Source organism: Paramisgurnus dabryanus, chromosome 23 (assembly GCF_030506205.2).
Source record: "Paramisgurnus dabryanus chromosome 23, PD_genome_1.1, whole genome shotgun sequence".
Lineage (NCBI taxonomy): Eukaryota > Metazoa > Chordata > Actinopteri > Cypriniformes > Cobitidae > Paramisgurnus > Paramisgurnus dabryanus.
Genome location: NC_133359.1, coordinates 17,300,058 through 17,324,028, shown reverse-complemented (window position 1 = coordinate 17,324,028; position 23,971 = coordinate 17,300,058). Strand labels below are relative to the sequence as shown.

The 23,971-nt window shown below is 39.2% G+C and overlaps 2 protein-coding genes across 2 annotated transcripts; one reads left to right on the top strand and one right to left on the bottom strand.

Annotated features, from left to right (window-relative positions):
• Positions 1-5,674: 5,674 nt before the first annotated feature.
• On the bottom strand, positions 5,675-18,032 carry LOC135781211 (zinc-alpha-2-glycoprotein-like). Its single transcript, XM_065291567.2, has 7 exons — positions 17,853-18,032; positions 15,378-15,635; positions 11,311-11,595; positions 8,046-8,330; positions 7,849-7,968; positions 7,733-7,765; positions 5,675-7,290 (listed from the first exon to the last, which is right to left on the bottom strand). The coding sequence occupies exons 1-7, from the start codon at positions 17,905-17,907 to the stop codon at positions 7,250-7,252; spliced, it is 1,077 nt and encodes a 358-aa protein (XP_065147639.1). The 5' UTR covers positions 17,908-18,032; the 3' UTR covers positions 5,675-7,249.
• A 2,635-nt stretch (positions 18,033-20,667) lies between these two features.
• Positions 20,668-22,981, top strand: LOC135780833 (class I histocompatibility antigen, F10 alpha chain-like). Its single transcript, XM_065291108.2, has 7 exons — positions 20,668-20,852; positions 21,100-21,336; positions 21,463-21,738; positions 21,909-22,211; positions 22,305-22,406; positions 22,520-22,540; positions 22,706-22,981. The coding sequence occupies exons 1-7, from the start codon at positions 20,798-20,800 to the stop codon at positions 22,738-22,740; spliced, it is 1,029 nt and encodes a 342-aa protein (XP_065147180.1). The 5' UTR covers positions 20,668-20,797; the 3' UTR covers positions 22,741-22,981.
• The last annotated feature ends 990 nt before the right edge of the window (positions 22,982-23,971 follow it).

The window sequence follows — 23,971 nt, the reverse complement described above, 5'->3', positions numbered from 1 at the left end:
ATAGGTACATCTTTGACGTTTATAACAAAACCAATCCGTTTGAAAATCGGTAAAAAATTAAGCAAGTTATGGCCATTTAAAAGTACCTGCATCATTAAAACTCAATGCTACGAGTGAGCGAGCGCCCTGTCCTAAGATGGCCGCCAAAATGCGGACGTTCCACTCAATTGGCCATCAGCGCGGACGAGCCATCTAGCCTTTATATACATATCTATGCTGTAATCAGTCGATTAAGCACAGCTGTGCGTAGTAAAGGAGATCGCTGGGTGATTGGATAACTGGAGTACACGGAGGAGTATTTAAAGAGCAGTTAAATCACAGTTGGGAAGTTTTAGTGTGTGCTGAGGAACGGAGCTGTGCTCGTGATAGACGTGGTGGCTGTCTACATTTTCTCTCTCTCTCTCTCTCTCTCACTCTCTCACTCTCTCACTCTCTCACTCACTCACTCACTCACTCACTCACTCACTCACTCACTCACTCACTCACTCACTCACTCTCACACACTCTCTCACACACTCTCTCACACACACTCTCTCACACACACTCTCTCACACACTCTCTCTCTCACACTCTCTCTCTCACACTCTCTCTCTCACACTCTCACACTCTCTCACTCACTCACTCACTCACTCACTCACTCACTCACTCACTCACTCACTCACTCACTCACTCACTCACACACTCACTCACTCACTCACTCACTCACTCTCTCACTCACTCACTCTCTCTCTCTCTCACTCACTCTCACACTCTCTCACACACACTCTCACACACTCTCTCACACACTCTCTCACACACTCTCTCTCACACACTCTCTCTCTCACACTCTCTCTCTCTCACACTCTCTCTCTCTCACACTCTCTCTCTCACACTCTCTCTCTCACACTCTCTCTCTCACACTCTCTCTCTCACACTCTCTCACTCTCACTCTCACTCTCACTCTCACACACTCTCTCACACACTCTCTCACACACTCTCTCTCACACACTCTCTCTCACACACTCTCTCTCTCACACTCTCTCTCTCACACTCTCTCTCTCACACTCTCTCTCTCACACTCTCTCTCTCACACTCTCTCTCACACTCTCACTCTCGTTGTAGTCTGCGGTGGACATGCTGGAGTAAAAGGAAAATCCTATGGGTAGAAGAAACCTTGGTCTAAGCAGCACCGGTAAAGGAGTAAAGCAGGAAGAAAACCGACTTTTGTTTTGCAACGTAAACATAGGCAAACCGCTGTGAGTATCAACTCTGGTGTGGAGCAACTTGTAAAAATTAGCCTGTGCATTCGTTGGGAACCTCCAGGAGAAGGAGGGCGGCCCTACCCCTGAAACAGTGTGGTGGGTGAGACACAGCAGCGTCCATCCAAGCAGCCACAGCAACGAACCACTATTCAGGTCGTATTTCTATCGCCCTTATTTCAGCCCAAGTGAAGTGGAGGACGCCGGGCGTTTCCTTTGTTGTGTACACTGATCGTGTGGTGAGTGAGTCTTTGCAATTAGTAAACTTTTCACGTTGAAGTGGTGCTGTGTATTTGCTGTGGGTTGCTGTGTGTCTTGTCAGACGAAGCCCCGCATCATCCATTTTTCACTCGGCAGAGGACGGAGAGGCTAACGACCTCAGGAATTACCAGCTACTATACGCAGTGTGCTGTTTTGAGTGTGAAGTGACGCAGATCAAGAGCTGTCAGCGACTGTGAGTACAATATTGGAATTATTCGTAGTGAAAACTTACCTGTGTCTGTCCTTGTCGCAGAGTCCGAGGCGAAAGAGTTCCGCCGCCCCGTGGTCCCTACAAAGGGGCGCCCCTGTCCAGGATTCGATCGCCCTACGGACAGTGGGGATAGGGCAGCGTTCGACCCGGTGAGGCGGTGCGTTATCTTCGCCCCTCTGCTGGACCTACGGAGAAAGCCATACCTACCCAGAGAGCTGTAAACAGCAGAGCCGGTGAGAAATACTCAAAGTCCAAGTTAACAGTGTTCTTGTGTCCTAGCGGCCACCTGTGGAGAGAAGGGAGAACGAGAGCGAACCTTAGGAGAACAGACTGTGGAAAGTGATACCTACCTAGAGAGCTGTAAACAGCAGAACCGGTGAGAAATACTCAAGTCCAAGTTAACAGTGCTTTTGTGTCCCAGCGGCCACCTGTGGAGAACCAGGAGCCAGAGAGTGAATGTACGACGGAGAAACGTGAAGGCCCGCGGGGTGAGGACCCCCTGTCGAACAGAGAAAGGTACGCAGACAGCGGAAACTCCCCTTACCAGTCGCACTGATTTTATTCTGCCTCCAGGAAGGAAGAAGGAGGGCGCCACGGATAGCAGGGACCAGGCCGGAGCCTGACGTTTCCCCTTCCCCCCGGCTTACGGTGGTCTGCACCCCTGTTGCCCTTGCCCCTGTCTGCCCGTGGCTGCAGTCTCCCTGGAGGGAGGAGTAGAGACTCATTAGTTTTAATTTTCCCTTTTCCCATTTCCCCAGTTCTTTTAAATATTTAAATTCAATAAAGTTTGTTTTATATTTTACTTACCTGTTCTCGTGTTTGTCTGGTCATTGGGTTGGCTTTGGGGACCTCCTCGAGGTGGAAGTTGAGAAGGGGCGTGGCTTTAGTCAAAACATAGCCAGCCCCTGGGGGTGACATAAGCAGTTGAAAAAAACTGTAAATTGCGTGTCTTGTCCCGGTCCAGGAATTGGCAGGAGGGTGGGGTGCAGATTGGCAAAACAGGTAATCTGACCTTTGACCTATTTATAGGCCTATCTGTACTACTGTAAAGTAAAGCAGTGATTGGTTAGTGATCAGATAAGCAATTAGTTTATACACATGTGAGGAGTGTGTGACGTGGTGAATAAATGGTAAATGTACTGCATTTATATAGCGCTTTTAACAGACCTATGGCCATCCAAAGCGCTTTACAATAAGCCTCACATTCACCCATTCATACACCGACGGCGGTGTCAGCCATGCAAGGCGCCAGCCAGCTCGTCCGGAGGAGCTGGGGTTAGGTGTCTTGCTCAAGGACACTTCGACACTTGGTCCGGTGGACAGGGGCGCCGTAAGGGGGGGAAGTTAGGACGATTCTAAGGGCCCATGAACTTTTGAGGGCCCCAGCCAAGGACTGTGCCGCACACGCAACCCCCTTAAGATGAGCCCTCTTAGCTCCCGTCTTTACTCTGCGTTTTAGCGCCGTCTTCAATCCACGGTCTCACAGTGCGAGTGAACTTCAGAAGAGAACAAGGTGTGTGTATTTACTGCTATTTGCTATGATATCTGCATATGTGCACTTCCTTACTATAAATGCAGTTTACACAATGTGACGCTGGAGCAATACAATGCAGTTTTCTTTCCACTGTAAAGTCTTCGCTCTGTTCACCCCAGTTTAAAAAAACACAAGGTGATTTACGTTCCCTGTTTTGTGTAATGATTCTAACACGAAGTCAGCCCTTATAAACTGTTTAATTAACGTACCCCGTATAAGCTAATTAACATAAACTAGAAATGCGATCGGTTCACACTGTTTTGTTTTGTAACGCAATATGCCAAGGAAGGATTTTTATGCAGTCGTAAATCGAGTTGGTTGTGATAAAACTGAAATGCAACTAAGGCTAAACTAGTCAAATTATGTATATTAAAGCTTCTCAACTTGCAACAGGTTTAAGAAATCAATGGAAATCTATGTCGTTATCTGCTATAGTTGTCATTCATTTCATTTTAGAGCCCCGTTGATGAAAAAACAGTCTGAAGAATCATTTAATAACAGTATAGCTGTTTTCTTAAAGAGTAACTAAACCCTAAACCAACTTTTTTAGTTAATGATCTGTAAGAATGGGGTTTTATTAGTGCTGTTCATTGATTTTAGTAAGTTTTTTGACATTTGGATATAAAGTGTTTCAATACTGGTGTAAAAACGTCTGAGTGCTGCCCTCTTCAGGTTGAACGGTGGCTACTGCAGTTGAATTTTCCTATTGAATGTTGGGTCCAAAAAAATGCCTCGTGATGTAAGCAGGTTCAAGCTCACCACGCCGCTTTGGTCAAGCATTGTTGACCCAGTCTTATTTCAGGCAGAATGTACATAGAAAAGATGCATTGTTGTTTTTTAAATGTTACAATGTCGTGTGTGTGAGCTCAAGTATACAGTATGTCACTAAGACTGTCTCTGAAAATCAGGGCTGCGTTCAGCCCCGACAAAACGTTGCACAACGCTTATTAAACAGAAACGGTGATGCGTTGAACGCCCTGTTTTGATGACGTAAGAGTTGCAACTACGGTAGCTGAGAGGCCATTCTTTGTGTTCTTTTTTTAAATGTTTCTGAAGCCTGATGAAATCGTTATAAATGTGTGTTTAATACTGTAAAAGACCCTCAATGTTACAGTCACTGACCTTGCCGTCCAGAATGAAAGACAATATTCCAACTTGAACCCATTGAGCGAGCTGTCTCTTTACTACCGCGTGGTTTTATACATCTTGCTGCTGATTGGGACGACATTTCTGACACACCCACCAAACAAGAGAAAACGCTTCTAAAACCTGTTGCATTCAGTTGCACACCGTTTCCAGGAAACATGTCGTTCAACCCGGAAACCGTAGCAACACGTTGCACACCGGTGTGAGATTGAACGTGCCCCAGACTAAAGCCTCAAATCTTATTGTGAGATAAAAGGCATCACAGTTTAATTTCAAGCATTAATTTCACTATGATTTCAATCGCTGACATGACATTACTCAGTCAACATTAAAGATATCAAGTTAATATTTTCACAAATGTTCTTTACATTATATAGGATGATTTTATGTGGAAAACAGTAAATCACAAAGAAATACTTCAGCTGGGTTTTCACAGGCATGGTCACATTTATCTTTAATCTTTAAGAATGTTGCATTTTCTCTGAATATTTGATTTAATGTACTGTATTTTTCAATTTGCATTGCACAATAAATTATCTTAGCTGCAGACATTTTAGGTATCTATAAATACTGATAACTGTGGTCAAAACAATATCAAAATAAATAGTTCTGTATTATTAAATTACAGACAAAGATTTTGAATAGCTACAGTAGGTTGGATTGTATGTTTGGTACGAAATGGGTATGGGGGGGGCTGACCCCCTATTTTTTCATAGGGCCCAAAATTGCTAGCGGCGCCCCTGAGTAGGCCTATTGCTACCGATGACAATGTCATTATCAGAAAACAGCTGTTTTAAGGTCAAATTAAAATAAAATGCATGTTGTGGGCGGGGGAGCGCTGTACACGTTAATATCTTCGCTCTCTCTTTCTAAAGAAAAAGGCATGCATTTTCTATACTAAAAAACAACATGTAGATTTAAAGGGTTTATTTTCACTTATGTTTTTAACAGGGAGACAGTGGCAGTCTAATGGAGCGAGCAGCCATTGAGTTAACATGACTACTTTGTGGGTGTGTTCCCCTGTGTCTAAGTTGTTGTCCCAGTATCCTTTATTGTTTTTCCACAGGCTGTTCTTCCAGAAATACCATCTATTAGAAAACATAAATGATAAAATATATGACACTGCCAGTTGAGTCTCACAGCGGGCAGGTTAGGTGCCCTTGAGCACTGTTCCATGTGTGTTCACGACTTGCAGTGTGTGTGTAATTACTCACTGGGATGGGTTAAATGCAGAGGTCACATTTCCAGTACGTGTTCAAACATGTCACTTTCACTTCACTTCACTCAAAATACTAAAATATTTAATGAATATGCTTTCTCAATGCCCCTGACATTTAATCATGCTTTCTTATCCATCAGTAACATAAACTTAATTACAAAATACAAAAGGAATTATACACAAATGGGATAAATAGCAGGACAAACACAATGTGCACATTGTCAGGAGGAAACTGCAAACCAGTCAGCAACTAAAATTTATCAAGAAATTGATCTTTCTTTTTACACCATTCCAGCATTTATGGCTATATTCATGGCGTGAACCGGTTCACCCATACACAGGTTGGGGAGGAGCTGTGGAAAGAAACCAGAATCCCCAGAATAAACCCACACTGACCAAACTTTCCCCCTCCAATATTATAATAATTAACTAACCAGTACAATATTGTTGATCTGTATAATATAGTTCTGATATTAAAAGTATTACATACTTTTTTGTATTTCACTTAAAGTAAAATGCAGTGATTATTAAAACAAATGGAAAATTGTAAAAGGAAAGTGCTGATAGAATGATGTGAAAAAAAACTTTTACACTCCATACCACACAAAGGGGTATTAAACAATCTAACACAGAAAGAAGAAACACATTGGTACATAAAAAAGATGAAAGGAGAGAGCCTCTTTGTTCATGCTGACATGTTTTCCTATCATTCCTATCATTATTTTAATCGGTTACAGCAGTGGTTCCCAAAGTAGGTGTTGAGAGATCATTTTCTTTAACAATTAGAAATAGCATCTGCCTTTCGATTTACAATACCCTCAATCGTAACCCCTGGGTGATTACGACGTCATGCGTTTTCTGGGATCATTTATAGCAGATCAGTTTACAGCACCACGTTAAACATAACGACATGTGCGTGTAGATCATATTTATGCTTTTAGGTTAACGCTATTATTTTTGTTGAAATGAAACGTTGGTTAATATCGACCAAAGACAATGCAGGAAAGTCAGTAGGCCAGTGGAAGAAAGAGAAAAAGCACCACTGTCAGAAAGGCCAGCTTTACAATTACACTCCACAGATGTATTAAACTTGTCAAAAACAGTTTGCCTATTAGTTTGTGTATGTGCCGTTGCGCAACTGTAACAAGAATGGACTTGCTGAGCTTCATGCATTGTTCCAACCCATCTCATTAGGTGAGAGTAATGTTGAAATGAAAGTACACATGTAAATTAATACAAAAGAATGTTATTGCAGTTAGACTGTTGTGTTCAAAGGTGTTGTCATTATGGTGGTGTTAACATATGCCTGTTAGTGTGCTCCGTTACCCACAATGTTTGTCTATTTAACCACCTTTAAAATTGGGGTCGCAAATCCCTGTTACTGTTATTTTAGGGGTCGTGGGCTGAAAAGTTTGGGAAGCCTTGGGTTACATGAGACACAACTGCGCAAGTCCCTCTAGATTAAATACATCAAGAGTTTTGATCTTTGAAGGGAATAGGCATAGGGATGATCACTTCCAATTGGATTTCGCCCTGATATGTCATATCATGAACATCATATAAAATAGAAGACATGACAAACCATAAACACAAATAGCCTACATGGCAGCTTCATTCCTGTAACTTCATGCCATCAAGATTCATGAACTTTGTAATGTTCTGTCCACATTTTCTTCAGATGCTGGAAATAAAAGGAATATTTAAAAATTAAAAAGAACATACAAGGCAAAAAACTTAAAAGCCTGTAATTTACATTCTTTAGCCTGCGATGTCAACATACAGTAAAACTTAGTGTAGAGAAAAAAAGTAAAATTTCACTATAGGATAACTTGTGAAACGTAAAAAAATTTGAAACATATTGGGGCAGTTTCCCGGAAAGGGATTAGCTTAAACCAGGACTATGCCTTAATTTAATTAGAAAATATAACTCGTTTTAACAAACATGCCTTGCTAAAATATTATTTGTGTGCATTTTGAGGCAAAACAAACAAAGGGCACTGATGTATTTTAAGATATGTCAGTGCAAGTTGTTTTCAGTTTGGACAGCTCTTAAATTTATTTTATTCTAGGACTAATCCCTGTCCAGAAAAACCACCCATTAAAGTTTAAAGGATATCACTTACTAGAAGCGGAGGTATATTCACTTCTACCAGAAGCTACAGTACAGCATCGAAAAAAGCAATCATAAATAAGATTGGATTTGTTTAAATAAGCTATATTAAACTCATTCTCATTTTACCTCCTGTGTTACTTGCATGTCTTTTTCTCCATATAATAACTGCAGCCACAGTCACAATAACCAATGCCAAAATTGTTAGGACTGTGGAAAGCACTGGTGTTAATGGTGTCCCATCGTTCTCTGAAACACAGCCCAAAGTTCACATACAGATTGAGTGATTACATCTATGATTTTGTCTGGTATTTGGTATGAATTACCCAAAGTGATGTCCAGTTTGTTGTCCAGACTGAGATGTGTGGCAGTGCAGGTGTATTTGTGTTTCTCCCTCTGTTCTTTTTTGCTGATTTTCAGGATCTTCCTCATCTGGTACGTCCCATCATCATTGGGCAGCAGATCTCCTCCAGTAATCTTATGATCAGATACAGGCTGTCCATCTCTGAACAGGGTCAGATTGATGTGACGAGGGTAAAATCCTGTGGCCAGACACATCACCCGAGACCCAGAAGACAGATCTGTCTGGATGAGCCTGACTTTGGGTTTCACTGTTGAATAATGGTAGCAGACAAATCCCCCAATAATTAATGTTCTGTCATACACCTGTCCTGTTCCAAACTTCCTTTATTTATTGAAACCCTTTAAAAAACTGTTTTATTTAAAACCATTTTACTTCTTTTGTAATGTAAATGTATTTTATTTTAATGGAGAGCACGGGTCTCATTTATGTGCGTAGGATCCTTACTAAAATACGTGTGCCCAAATGCCAAAAATGGCGTATGCCAAAAGTATTAAGACTTATAAAGCAATGATCCCTTTATAAGTCACAGATCACCTGCAAGTGTGCGTACATGAATCATCCTCAGATCCCACCCTACAAGCCCATTCTCCCGTCAAGTTAGTTTTTTTATAGATCACATCCTTTGTGTGGGAACTGGCGTACGCACGTTTCCAACCCCGTTTTATGCTATGCACGCTTTATAAATGAGACCCCAGGAGATTTCCATCAACACTAGCAACACTGATCATTGGTGACTAGGGATGTTACAGTATTACTGTATCAATTTTGTGGTATTGTGGTAGCACATTTTTTATATCTCTATTAAACTTAGGTCTTCTGTGCAAAAATGTAGTTTTTTTACACTAAGTGAGCTGGGTTGGGTTTTACTGAGTTGTTTTTGTTTTCAAGAATTCGCCCATCTTAAAACCCACCCTCTTTTCTTGATTAAAAAACTGTTGCTTTCCTTTTAAATGCGGCTGAAAATGCCTGGAGGACAACGATTACCAGCTGTTTTTTCAGCTGAGCGCCAGCTTTCTTTAGCCGAGCGCTTTGGAGCTGTGATACTTGACCTGTGAGCCGCTTGGTTGTTGTGATACTTGTCCCGCCCCTCCTCCACTGTGATTGGATGGCCGTGTGAGAACTGACATTGACGAATGGAGCTTTTCACCCAAAGTTGAATCTCTTTCAACTCTCGACGCTTAGCGGCGAGTGCTGAAAAAAACGTCAAAACGACTTATTTGAAAAACGCAGAGCTTCCATTGGAAACAATTGAAAACTTGCGCCGGCCGCGGGCGTAAAAGCTTTGGTGTGCATTTGGTGTGCTCTTAGTATGACGCATTAGCATTAATAATAAAAAAGTTCGATCCTCAGAACCTGACTGATTGTAAGAGAGTTGTAACTGAAACTGTATTTTTTATTTTATTACATGGTCTAATTACTTTTTGTTGTTATTAAAAAAGTATAAACACTATGCTGGCCTGTTTCAAACAGTTTTTGCACTTTAAATGTAATACCTAATATATGAGTATTAATTATTTTTTTTATATATATAAATGTGGCATTTGTCAAAGCAATTATTTTCATATTTTTATAATTTGAACCATCTTATATTATATCTCTACATTTATGCTTAAATGATCAAGAAAAGAGGACAGGATATGACATGGTTCATTTGTACATCATTATATTCAGGCATTGTTTAAAAAAAGCACTTTTTTCATGTCTTCATTAATTGTTTTCTTCCGGAAAATCGTCCAATAAATACCATACCGTGGCCGTCATACCGAGGTACTACCATATTATGAATTTTTTTATATGTTACATCATGAAGCATGTCGAGAGACACAACAAAGTTTATGCAAATGATGAGCGACTTTCACGAGTGACTACCATGGTAGTGAAGCAGTGGAGTTTCGTCATGACAGTACAGTTCAACGATTTGTGTGTTTGTTTCCCAAAACCATAATTTCAACGAACACTCACAAACTGTAGCAAACTTGTGTTGTAGGAATTTGTCAAGAGAATTAAAGCGCTGTTTTTGAAGATTGTTTAAACTGTGCATGTATGTACATGCTGTAGTATGCTGAAGGCACTCTAAAGTGATGTAAGAAGGAACTGCGTTTGAATCAAACATCAGGAAATAAAGACTTCCGGAAGACGAACACAAAATCCTGGACGGGATGCGTCCGGGAAGAATGGCACGTATGGTCACACTAAACGTGATATGAGCGGCAATGTTTTTGGGAAACAGTTCTGCCCTACAAAGGCAAAAGACCTTAACTCGCTAGAGTGTGAAACTGAGAAAAATGACTTTAAAGTTTAGACTTTTAGGGCCCTATTTTAACGATCTGAAACGCAAGTGCGAAGCGCAACGCGCAAGTGAGTTTGTGGCCGGATCTTGGGCGCTGTTGTTATTTTCCCGGCTTGAGAAATAACTCTTGCGCCGGGCGCAAATCAATAAGGGGTTGGTCTGAAGTAGGTTCATTATTCATAGGTGTGGTTTGGGCGTAACGTCAAATCAACCAATCAGAATGCTATCCAACATTCCCTTTAAACGCAAGGGCGCAAGTTCCATGGCGGGTTGCTATTATTATGACGGATTTACCAGGCACATGCCAGGAGCGGTTCACAGCCGAGGAGACCCACGTTCTTGTAAGAGCAGTCAAAGACAGAGAAGTTGTTTTGTATGGGGATAGGAGAAACCCGCCCAAATCAGCGTAGGTTAAACAGGCGTGAGAGGAAATAGCCACAATTATCTCATCAGCTGGCATCCCCATCGTTGCGCCAAGCACTACAATGATGTCAGGAGATGGGGGAATCCCAAGCTTGCTACGAATGATACATGCGTCACTGACAAAGTCAATTGCGCTGGGTGCAAGATAGGGCCCATAGTGAGTTTCAGTTGTCAGTTAATTTCTTCATTTTAATTTTCTTGAAAAAAACATAAAATTGACTCAAGATACTAATGCAAATAATAAAGGAGGTCTTGAATGTCTCAAAAATATCAATAAGTAATTTTTGACAAAAACGAAGTTACTGCCTTTTGTTCTTGTAGGGCAGAATTGTGACTTGCAGGTTAGTTTCCAGAATGCCGCATTGTACCATGGTAGTTAAGCAGAGAGTTGTGTCATTGTCAAAAAACCCCAGCACCCTGGCACAACTATTCAGAAGCTAAATAAGAAATATATAGCATGTTAATTTCTTTTTAATATTTTACACAGGTTACACATTTCTTAAGGTCATCTTACCTTTTCTATTAACTTGATTTCGCCTTTTCTCAAGGTAACGCTTTAGAATTTTTATGCAGGTTGGGTAGTATACATTTTCATGACGCCACATAGAGATGTCAAGATGGATTTTCAGCACTTGAGCTGTGATATTTACTTTACCATGGAAAGTAAATTTATTGTCAGTATATCGCAACTCTTCTGTGGTGAAGCCTTGGAAAGCATCTCGTGTGATCATTTTTCCCGGCTCACCATTATCCTTCAGCTCACACAAAACCAGTCTCTGAAAGGCAAGAGGACCTATACCTGTAAGATATAACAATAAGACAATTTACTTAATAAAAACAATTTCCACTGCCTTTGTTAGGTATAACAACAACTGTTGAGTTTCAGACAAAGTCAGACTCAGCATTAAGAATAAGAGTAGCAACAGGATTTATCTGTTAAGTTGAACATAAACGTGTTTTTCCATAATTTTTGCATAATGTCATAGTTTGATGTAATAAAACATTTTATATTACCAACAATATAAAATTTCAGCTATTATACCCTATACCTTATTTTTGGGAGTGCTAATATTAGTGGTTTCCTGAGATAGGAAACAAGACGCTGCATCATGAAATGAGACCACAGCACTTGCGCATCTGAATAATTTGTAAAACTAGCTTGTCTTATAGGCAACAAGTGATGACATCATGAGTGCAATGGAACCGGAAGGTATAAAAAGGAGGCACCAACAGCGCATTACAGCTTCTGGAAAATGAAGAGATCGCTACAGGCACAAGGAGTTATGGCAATGAGACGCAGTGTCATGAAATGTCACTTTGGGAAACGAATCCCCAGTATGCCAAAAAGATTTGTGTCTGTCCTGTTGTGAAGACGTTTATGCACAGATCAGGACATAAGAACCTGGTTACCAGGTAAAGAAGAGAGATCTAAGCTGTAGTACATCATAAAGGTATCACATACATCTTTCATGGAGGCCCCAGATAGAAGGGCCTGAGAGGATGCCATATTCCTCGAAGAATGTGCCCTGATTAGCAGAGGTGAATGCAATCCGTGCACCTCATACCCTAAAGAGATAGCTTCTTTGATCCACTTCCTTATAGTCTGTTTGGAGGCAGGTTGACCCCTATTTAAGGCTCCAAAGCAAACCAAGAGTTGGTCACATTTTCTCCATAGAGAAGACCTCCTTACATATCCCCCTAATGCCCTGAAAGGACATAATAGGTGTAAGGTTTGTTGCTCTGCCGACTCGTGAGGAGGAGGATTAAAGGCCTGAAGAACTAAGGTCCTAGCCACATATATACCCGGGTCTCGGGTGAAGAATAGCCTTAATTCTGCCAGGAACTCCAGACATGAAGGAGAAGCAGATAATGCCTGAAGGTCACCTACCCTCCTCAGAAGGGTGATGGCCAACAGAAATGATAATTTGAGTGACAGATGATTATCTGTACTGGACTCATTAGGTTCCAAGGGTGCTGTAGTTATCCCTTCTAAAACTACCGTAAGGTCCCATGCCGGAACTCTCACTTGAGTAGGAGGCCTCATCCTTAAGGTGCCACGCAGGAAACAAACCACTAAGGAATGACTCCCTAAAGACCCATCTGTTAGAGGGGAGTGAAAAGCAGGTATAGCTGCAGTATATACTCTTAAGAGTAGAAAATCGTTCTTGCAGGAACTCCAGTATTGAAGCCACTAGGCAGTTAACTGGTTTAATGTGCCTCTCATTAAACCAGAAAACTCTCCACTTTAAAGTATATAGTTTCCTCGTGGAGGGAGCTATAGAATTAAGAATGGTCTCAACAACTTCAGCTAAGAGACCATGATTTAGGAACTGATCCTCTTCAGGGGCCATACAAACAATTTCAAGGTCCCTACTCAAAGGAATCTCCCATGGTTAACATGCTAGGAGAGCTAGGAGGTCTGAAAACCATACTCGGGCTGGCTAAAACTGGGCTATAAGTAGGAAGGTGATACCCTCCTGTTTGACACTCTCTAGAACTCCCAGGAGCAGAGCGATTGGGGGGAAAGCATCCAGTCCCAAAGGGGCTGGGTGTGTAAGAAAAAAACAAAAAGTCGTCTCTTGAGATGCGAACAGGTCTATCTCCGCTCTACCATATTTGGTCCATATCTGCTCCTCCACCTTAGGGTGGAGTCTTCATTACCAGAGCCTTAGCCCCTGCCTAAGCAAAATTGCTTCTCCCACATTCTGGGCTCCCGGAATATAAATGGCCCTGATAGATAGATATTTCCCTTGGGCCAATAAGAGAATCTTATGTGCCAGTCTGTTCAGAGAGCACAACCTCAGACCTCCCTGGTGATTAATGTAAGAGACCACCGACATATTGTCTGTTCTGAAGAGAACATGATGGCCTCTGAGGGCGGGGAGAAAGTATTTTACCATCTCTAGACAGTTTAAAGGCAAATTGAGATGCTGCTCTCAACTACCACTCCCCAACCTGTGAAGCAGGCATCTGTCATCGCTATTTTCCTGTGACATTGTGCCCCTATGGTCAGACATTAGTTGAGAAACCACGGATTCCTCAATATTGATAGGGAACGTATTTGCGCGTAACCCTTATCATACAGAACGGCTTCCACCTCCGGGAAAACCCTTTGCTTTTGAGCCACCACTAAAGAGGTCTCACGTGCAGTAGGCCAAAAGGAATCACATTGGATGCTGCCACCATCACACCTAACACTCTTTGAAAAAACTTCACAGTGTAAAGGCAACCTTTGAACCAGGAGACTGTCGCCAGAATCATAGAACGGCTTGTGAATAGCTTGTGCCCTTTCCTTAGTAGCACGGAAAGAGAGATCCGCCACCCGTCTGATTTCGTTTTTATAATTCTGCGTCCACCAGCTCGCCCTCTTTTATTTCCCCCAGTAGCTCAGCCTGGAATGCCTAAAGGATACGTATAGTGCGCAGGCACGCACCAGCCCGACCTGAGGTGTCTGAGACACTAGTTTGCAGAGACCACTTGTTTGGTATGCCATAGAAAAATAACATGGCACAGTGTTTGAAAAAGCGCTCGAAGCTAGCTACCAGGTTGCTGAGTTGGTCACAGCTGCATGTGTCACTCTCATCAATTCCAGCCAGAATGTCATATTTGTGTTCATCAAACAAGATCAAGTTTTACATTAAATGTGAGTACTACATTTAATACAGTATAATATTCCAGTTTAACAAGTCATTTAAGCATTGCAATACAGGTTTGTGCAGTTCTGTTAATGCTTATTGTGACACTGGTTTTGGGTTTTGTAGGGAGGTCGCCATTTCTGAGGCTAAATAGTTAGCAAGCGTATGTCCGATACGTGGCATCATACCTGAATATTTGAGAAGCAAAATTTTGTGCTTGTGCAAATACACACTCGCCAAATGACAGAAAGCTGAAATGCGCTACATAGATATGTACACTAGATGTCGCCTTGGCTAGGGCAGTTCATTGGACTTCAAACAGAGCCGCCATCTTGAAACTAAGGGAGCCCCGCATCGGCGTCATTGCAATGGTGTCACGGAAATAAAATCACCATAAATCGTTATGAATGAAATTTTCTTGGTTTTCTTTTGGTTTGTTTCAACAGTCAGACATGTATTTAGCATTAAGTCCAGAAAAAATAAAAGTTTTTCTAACAATAATGAATAGTGCTAGTAGGCCTAACATCCATACGCAGCACAAAAGTCTGGTATCGTCCATGAATTCGAAGTACAGGAGAAGATAGCAGCGTTACCTAGCTACTTTCTATGACAAGACCCCTGTTCTAAGATGGCAACGGTTTTGACGCATGCTTAGAACCCTCAGGCGACATCTAGTGTATATATCTATGAATGCGTTTTAAACCTTCAGGTTCTGTTGCACTTGTGATGTCATAACTTGCCGCCTATAAGACAGGCTTTTTTACAGATTCATGACGCAGCGTCGAGTTACATAGATAGGGAACAGTAGCGGGAACCATTGAAGTCCCAGCCATAAAGTATCTCAGCATATAACTATCATTGAGATAGTTGTGGGTTGGGACTTCTGACCTATAGAAATACAGGATTTTGACTAATTTTGACATTATTAAAAAGGTCAAATACTTACTGTTTGTATTATTTAGGTTTTGAGTTGCTACTGTCCATTTTTCTATAAAAGATGCTTCGATGTAGTTACTTATGGTGAAAAGAACATTATAATCAAACACAGTATCTTCATTTGTCGTATTTCCTCTTCGCACGGAGGTCTTTGTCTCACCGTTGTAATACAGAAGTCTGATATCATCCAACATCAATATGTAACTGAATTGAGGAAAGGGTGTTTGTCCTTTAATGTAAGTTGCAAGCAACCACAAAGAATGAGAGCCTGTGGGTGGGAAGGAAATTTGAAACAACAGCATTAACAGCAATGTTCTGGCAAACCGGCCGCTGGACAGTTGAATTTATAAAGGGGTGTGGTTTAAACCATACCAGTAAGCATTCAAAATTTGCACATTTGGTTAAGAAAGATGACGGAAATTGACTACTGTCCTTGTAACAGTTTTACTCTAAGATGTTTACGGAAAAAACATCAGCTATTAAAAAAAAACTGATTTGAGCAAGCAGCTCATGTAATTAAGGGGATATCAGAAAATGTGTTTTGTTTAAAACATTTTGAGTAAAGGAGAAAATGATGAACAATGTTTCAATAAATTGCTAGTGTTTCATGTTAGTTCACATTCAGGGGCGTCATGTACCAATTTTTTAAAAGGGCAAAGTGTGCCCAGCTCACAAAACTGTGTGAACAAGCAAGCAGACATTAAAAGAAATATTACAGAGCATGCACAGTCTTTTCCTTGGCACTCCCACTTACATTTCTAACAGTCTGAGCCCCCTGCCTTCATGTAAAAACCACCATAATACAGTAAATGTGTTGACTAACTTTATTGACATATTGGTAAAAGTTATCTGAAATTACATTTATGTTTATTTACGATCTGTTTAATGCTGCAGAATTGTAACATTAATGCATTTCACAACAACTTGTTATAAAATGTATGTAATTTTAACCCATTAACTGCCACACCAAGAAAAAGGCATTATGTCGCTAGTTAACACACTCAATGTATTTTTTTTCCAACACATCCCATAATTTTTTTTAAAAAAAATCGGCCTCTACCAAATGGTTGATATTTCACTTGAAGGACAAGTTCGGTATTTTACACTTAAAGGCCTGTTTTCAGATTGTTTATGATAAAATAGAACGGTTTTGACTGAAATTTCGACATATGCGGCTGCCCCGAGTATTTTCGGGTGTTTGTTTTTCACCTCCCACCTCTACAATGGCTGTATAGGTGCACTGGAACAATCCTTCCTAAAATGCATTAAACTTTCGTTTACAAAAAAGGGGAACTCACCGAGGGGTCAGGGGTGTTCACTGATATGCTCACACAAAAATCGCTGTAAACGACGCTTTCCAACAGGTGTTTTAGCATTCGTTGTAAACTTGTGGACCTATTTTTCCAAACGCCTCACACTCATATATTCTTCCGTTGTGTGCTTGAATAATAAACACTCCAGCCCAGTTGGTGGCGATAATCCACCTTTGCCAATTGCATATAAACAAAGTTCCCGGCGCGGAGTAACCCTACTTCACAGCACATCTAGTCAATGGAGTTGGACAAAAACTAAAACCTGTTGGAAAGCATCTTTTGCAGCGATTTTTGTGTAAGCATATCAGTGAACACCCCTGACCACTCGATGAGTTTCACGTCTTTGTAAATGAAAGTTTATGCATTTTAGGAAGGATTGTTCCTGTGCACCTACAGTATAAAGCCATTATAGAGGTGGGAGGTGATACAAGAAACACCTGAAAATTCTCGGGCCAGCATCATATGTCGAAATTTCAGTCAAAACCGTTCTATTTCATCATAAACAATCTGAAGCTTTAAGTGTAAAATACCGAACTTGTCCTTTAAAGGACTTCAAACACATAAATTAGAAAATATGAACTATAATACTAATTTTTTTTACAAACATAATCAAAATAAAATAGTTTTGTATATTAAATCTTCTTTATTTATTGAAGTATAAGTATAAAATATTTCGGGTTTTTATTTTAAATGCATTATTATAAACAATGAATATGACAAAAACAGCACTGTAAAAATTATTTGCTGCCTTAAAATTTTTTTTATCTTGACTAGAGATGAGTTGTTATAACTACAGATGAGTTGTTGACTCCCAAAGATTATTTTCCATACCGAGTCGCTATGTCACTAGGAATTCTAGGGATAGCCCTAGGGATAGCCCAGGAAAATTTTCGATAAGACTTAGAAAATGTTACAGTAAAAAGACATAAAAGACATCTATTTTGTAACACACATTTCATGTTTGATATCGCTTTACATGCTTAAAAAGCCGAACATTAAAACGTTACAATACTGAGAATAATCAAGTTCTTTCCCCCTAAATCTTTCCAATGTTTCTGTAATATTCAGGCTAATATATTTGGTCAAGAAGGAAAGAAATTAGGTTAAGGATATATTTTTGAGTAGCCTATTGAATAAAATATTGTTTTAAAGGTTTTCATCTGTAATCTTACCTTTTGGAGCAACTGTTGGAAGTGAGAGTAGAATAAGCACAAGAATTTTGTCCATACTACTGACATTTAAACAACATGCTAAGGATAAAGCACTCACATAAAATGATCAAGTTTTGTGGGTAGTTTTCTCTACAGAGCTCATGTCAAAATAACCGCGTTCTGCGTGTCTGACGCTATAAACTGAAAGTGTGCGTTCTGGTTCACACCCACATGTTTGATTTCTTCCATGCACAATACATGCAGTGGGAGTGCTCATCATTAAAACGTTTACTTTATGCCTTTTAGTGAGAAAGTTAATCTTATCACTGTTCCAAAAAGAGCTCTTGGTGTACAGTATTTTTACTGAAAGGTGAACAACTGGGACCGTATTGGACATGTAGAATAGATATGCTGATCTGTGACCTGTATGAAATTTCTTTAGTTTGCCCTATGAATGTAACTTATCAGTATTAATACTCTTGGTTTTGCTTTGTGTTTTTTGCACCTTGCTTCCAATGCATACAAATTTGGATTCAAAGAACCTCCAAACACATAAGCTGTTGAAAGGTTTAAAGCAGATGTCATCCCTGTCACAAGACTGCAGTATGACTTAAACGGTAACATATTTATTTATTACGATAACGCCATCTATTGGTCAACTTAAAAATAACACTAGAATTCACTACACAGTGCTTGACCAGAGCTTCACACCTTTTAGGAGGATCTCCTCCTGTAATGTTATGACCTAATGCTAACTTCTATTGCTTAACTAGGTCTTCCTCCTGCAGATTCATTGTTGGATGGCCTTCTTGAAATAATAAAAAACCAAAAGACAACTCTGTGTTAATTGTTTTCATTTTAGCATCACCTGAGATGTTTCAATCACTGACTGAATCTGAATCAGTAAAAGAGATGTTGCACCACATCATGTATTGGTGCATACAACTTTTTAGGAGTTAGTTTATCTAGTAACCTATTGTTAAAATTCGTATTTTGTGATGGTGGGATGATTTACGTCTAAAAGCTTACTTTAGCATAAATCCAATAATATATTGACATCCAATTGACACTTTCTCTTTAAGTATACAAAACCTTAAAGGAGTAGTCCACTTTATAGATGGGGCCCATTGACTTACCATAGTATTTTTTTTCCTACTATAAAAAGTCAATGGACCCCATCTTTAAAGTGGACTACTCCTTTAATGATACCAAAATTGTATGAAATCAGTAGGCTATAGGCTTTCATGATCTATAAAATTCACAAGTGCACATCTCAGTATAAAACATTCACAATTTATCCATGTCACCACAAAACCAGCAGAATTTAAACCTATAAAGTGTAAATGTATAAAAAGAATTCTTTACAATTGACACATTTATAAATATTAATTTAAATAAACGTAAGTCATTATGGTGGTTTATTATGGAAGAGTAAATAAAGGATTATGGAGCTTGGACCAGATTGACCAGCAGGAGTCAAGTGGTCCAGCTTACACTGTGTGCCAGCACTTCTTATGGCATAGATATATACACTAGATGTCGCCTTGGGGTTCTAAGCATGCGTCAAAACCGCCACCATCTTAGAACAGGGGTCTTGTCATAGGAAGTAGCTAGGTAAAGCTGCTATCTCCACCTCTACTTCGAATTCATGGACGATGCCGGACTTTTGTGCTGCGTATGGATGTTGGGCCTACTACTGTAGCACTATGCATTATAGTTAGAAAAAGTATATTTTCAAAATATTAAAACTTTTCTTTTTTTTTGGACTCAGTGCTAAATACATGTCTGACTGTTGAAACGAACCAAAAGAAAATCATTTCATGACGATTTATGGTGATTGTCATGTTCTCTTGTCATCAATACATTACAGTGATTTTATTTCCGTTACACCATTGCCTGCAATGACGCTGATGCGAGGTTCCACTGTTTCAAGATGGCGGCTCTATTTGACGCATTCAGTCCAATGAACTGCCGTAGCCAAGGCGACATCTAGTGTACATATCTATGTTCTTATGGCAAATGGAGTTGGCTAGCTGGATGCGATGTAAGTCATGCCTTTAACTGTTTTGCCTGTTTGCTGTTTTAAAGTCTGACTACTTGATAGACTGCATGAAATGTTGTGGTGCATTTGAGCTGGCTTTGCATGGACATGATGAGAGCGAGTGCTGAGATAATCCAGTATATATTCTGTGACCTGGTTGCTTTTCTTGATGGAGTTTACAAGAGCACCCAGAGAATGCCACTGTGTTTAAGGGAACTTCGAGCTGTTGGTCGTATGTTAAGGTGAAGTGTTAAGGTGTAATAGTTTTCAAGAACATTATTTGTTTATTAGCACTATTTAGGCTACTAAAACGAACAACAAAACTTAACTGTTAAAAATCATAGCAATTTATGCAAAAAATTATGAAAAAATCAGCCTGCACATTTTTACCTTTACCACCTTCTTGGATCAATTTTCTCTCTCTGATCTCAACAAGTCTAGGCAAACTACCGAGTAGGCCGCACTCTTATGATGTCATCGTGTAGTAGACCTCTTTCAAAGTATTTTACAAAACTACAAAGATACAAAACAATAAAGTTTTTGATACAAAATATAAAGCCATTTTCATCAACCCTATTAAAATACAAATTACAAAATCCTATTTTATATTTTAAATACATGTATCATAAATACTGCCCATCCCTACTGGTTATGCATAGCTGAAATAGTTGCAAACTGAATCAAAACAAGTTTACCAGAATTTCTGGTTTAACTTCTTAAAGAGTTTTTTCTTTTAAGAGTTTTAACTGTCAGTAACACTCTGTACAGTAACTCTGTACAGTAACTAACTATAGTAGGCTATCGAGATCGATCGACCAATTGATCTATAGATAGATAGATAGATAGATAGAAAGATAGACAGATAGATAGATTTGTGAAAAATGTGTAAGTAAATTATTTACGACAAATTGTACATACAGCGTACATGGACAAAATTTTCATCTTGCTTGTACTTTCACTTTCAACATGTGCTTCAAATGGTAAGTTTTAATAAAATGTTAAATCTGTTTACCTAGTTACATTAAAATGTGTCTGTCCGTCTGTCTGTCTATTTAAAGGGGTGATTTCAAAACGCTCTTGCGGTACCTTGAAGTCATGTAGCCTACTGATCAATCTGTGCAACGTTGCATGAAGTCAGAACTTACAATTTCACAAAACTTGACAATTCCTATGATTTTAAATTATTTTTAACAATGAGAATTTTTGTTGTTTTGTTTTGTTCCTCAGGTTACTCTTTAAAGTTATTTTCGGCGTACATTCCGGGAGAAAAACAATTCCCTGAATTTAGTATAGTTACTGTTTTGGATGACATCATAGTGGGATACTACAATTCAATAGTTTACATTCCAAGAGGAAATACTACAAATGAAGATGATGTTATTGAATCAGTATACATAAATGATATAATCGACTATATGCATTACTCCTTTAAACGAAGATCATATTTATTAACACAAAACAACAGTGAGTATACTATATATGCAATACCATTCAAAAACTATGAATTTGTTTTAACACTAAAATGTGTTGTTACATTAGTGTAGATATATTTGTGTTTGTATGACAGTCTCACTCCTGTTGCCCTTACAGGTTATGAAGTTTACCAGACGCTGGTTCAATGTGAGCTGCTGAATACTCAACCTGGAAAGATGATCATCAAAGATGCTGCTGGAGGCTTCACAACAGATGAGCTGACTTACATTAACAACAACTTTACTTATTTTGTTAATGCAAGTTATTCACAGGTGCTCCTCAAACCCCACTTGGAAGAATTCAAGGAAAATCTCAAGAAGATTTTTTACCCAACATGTAAAAGAACTCTTGAAAATTATCTTAAAACAAGAGCAGATCAAATCAGAAGTCTAAGTAAGTGCTTAATGGATTTTCTGTTTTCCCTTATAAACACAACAAACAAGACAGAATTGCTTTATGAAACTGTTTAGCTGCTGTGAAGGTGCTTTGTGTTTTATGATGACCACCTATCCATATATATGTGTCTTAGAAAAGTCTTAAAAAGTTCTCTCTGTTGTGTACAGAAAAACCCAATGTCAAGTTTGTTCGCAAAGCAAACACAGCATCTGGAAGTTTTCAGGCAATTTGTCTGGCAACAGGATTTTACCCTCGACACATCAACCTGACCCTGTTCAGAGATGGACAGCCTGTATCTGATCATAAGATTACTGGAGGAGATCTGCTGCCCAATGATGATGGGACGTACCAGATGAAGAAGATCCTGAAGATCAGTGAAGAAGAAAAGAAAGAGAACCGCAAATACACCTGCACTGCCACACATCTCAGTCTGGACAACAAACTGGATGTTAAGCTGACTGATAATTTAGGTAATATGTTCTTATAGAAATTAAAAAGTTAATATAAAGCAAATGTTTTGATTTCATTGTTTTATTTGCTTATTTTAAGTTTTGTTGTTTTAGATAATGACCATTATCTATTTTACATCATTGGAGCTGTTTGTGTTGTTATGCTATTGACGTTTGCCATTATTTTGGGGATCTGGCGGAAATGGAGACAGGGAGGTAACTTAATGTTGTATTACTTCAACAAAATATTTTTTTTCAATCTTAAATATACTTGCAGTAGTTAGTTTTAATGTAACATACCGTTTATTTTGTTCTTTTTGCAATTTCAGGTGAATATGATTTAGCTGAAGGTAATAACTTTTTCAAAAACCCAACAATAGCACCATAACAGTGACACTTACACATAAATCTAAAACCTAAATTCTTTTAACATTGACATGACTTTTAAAATGTGTTATATTCTATGTTTATAGATGAATATGCAATGTACTGAAACAGGTTAATTTAATTAACAGCTGAAGAATACAGTTCTGAGGACGAAGAACTATAATTTAACGTCTTCATCAACAAAATTCTTTCATCTACTAAACATCAGGATTTTTATGAATGTGCTGCATTTGGACATTAAACCATCACCTTAACTCTGAGAGATCACTGCAATGTGCAAATGGTGTGAAACAAACAGTAAAAGATAATGTGTTTACATTAGTATTTCCTGAAAGCTGTATTTCAAATAGGAGGACTGCCCTAAAATCTGACCTCTACTCAGGATGACCTACAAGTACTTTACGAATATGCTCTAGTCCTAAATGCAGATTGGTCCAGTGGTTTATTCACATTAAATCACAATAAACCAGCTATGTGACTGCTTCAGTGAGCCATCATTATTTCTGAGGCTGGCAACAGCATTCTGTTCATGTTTACATGTCAGGGACTATATCTTCTGACAGAAACTTGCTGTTTAATGATTGTACTTGAACCTTAAAAGGACAACAAGTACAGTGTATGTAGAAACCAATTTCAGAATAGTACACAACTGTTGTAAAACAACAGTGGATAAATGGATGTCATTGTTTGTTTGGTTTATTTAAAAAATAAATGGTTACATGGAAAGTGTTACCGAATGTTAAAACTGTCATCTGCATGGTTTATCTATAGGTTCCATATCATGAGGCTTTACATGTTTTCATGCTTTTGTTGTCTACAACTGTGTCCGAAAGCCGTAAAATGCTGCATTCAGAATATCAATTTAAGGCACGCCAGAATCCAATGTTTTTTACTTCCAACGATAGTTTCATCTGTTTTTGAATGCAGAATAGAATTTTCTTTCAATACCTTTGATATCCCATAAAACTGCGTGAAGGTGATTCGATTCTACAGTTGTTAAAATTTTCAACAAACAGCCAATGTCAGTTGTTCAAACCTTCTTTTTAGTAAACTCTGTGTACACAAACAATGTTCTCAATGCTCGAGATCATGTGTAGAGACACAGGTGATACTTCGAGCAAAGTATCATGTTGTGTCGAGCCTTCTTAGTGTTGTAAAAATAGCGATTTTTACGCTCACAACATATCGAAGGCATAGCTTCTAGTTATTTTGCGACCACTTCAGGTACTCAAAATAGCGGAAGACAAGTTTGAGATGTCTGATATTCATGAACAGGTACTCAAGATGAACATGAGATAAGCAGAAACACTCTGTGTTGTGTGAGCTTTATGAGTCTGATAAAACATGCTAATTATCAAGAAATCTTGCCAGATGCACTTAAAGGGTTGTGTATC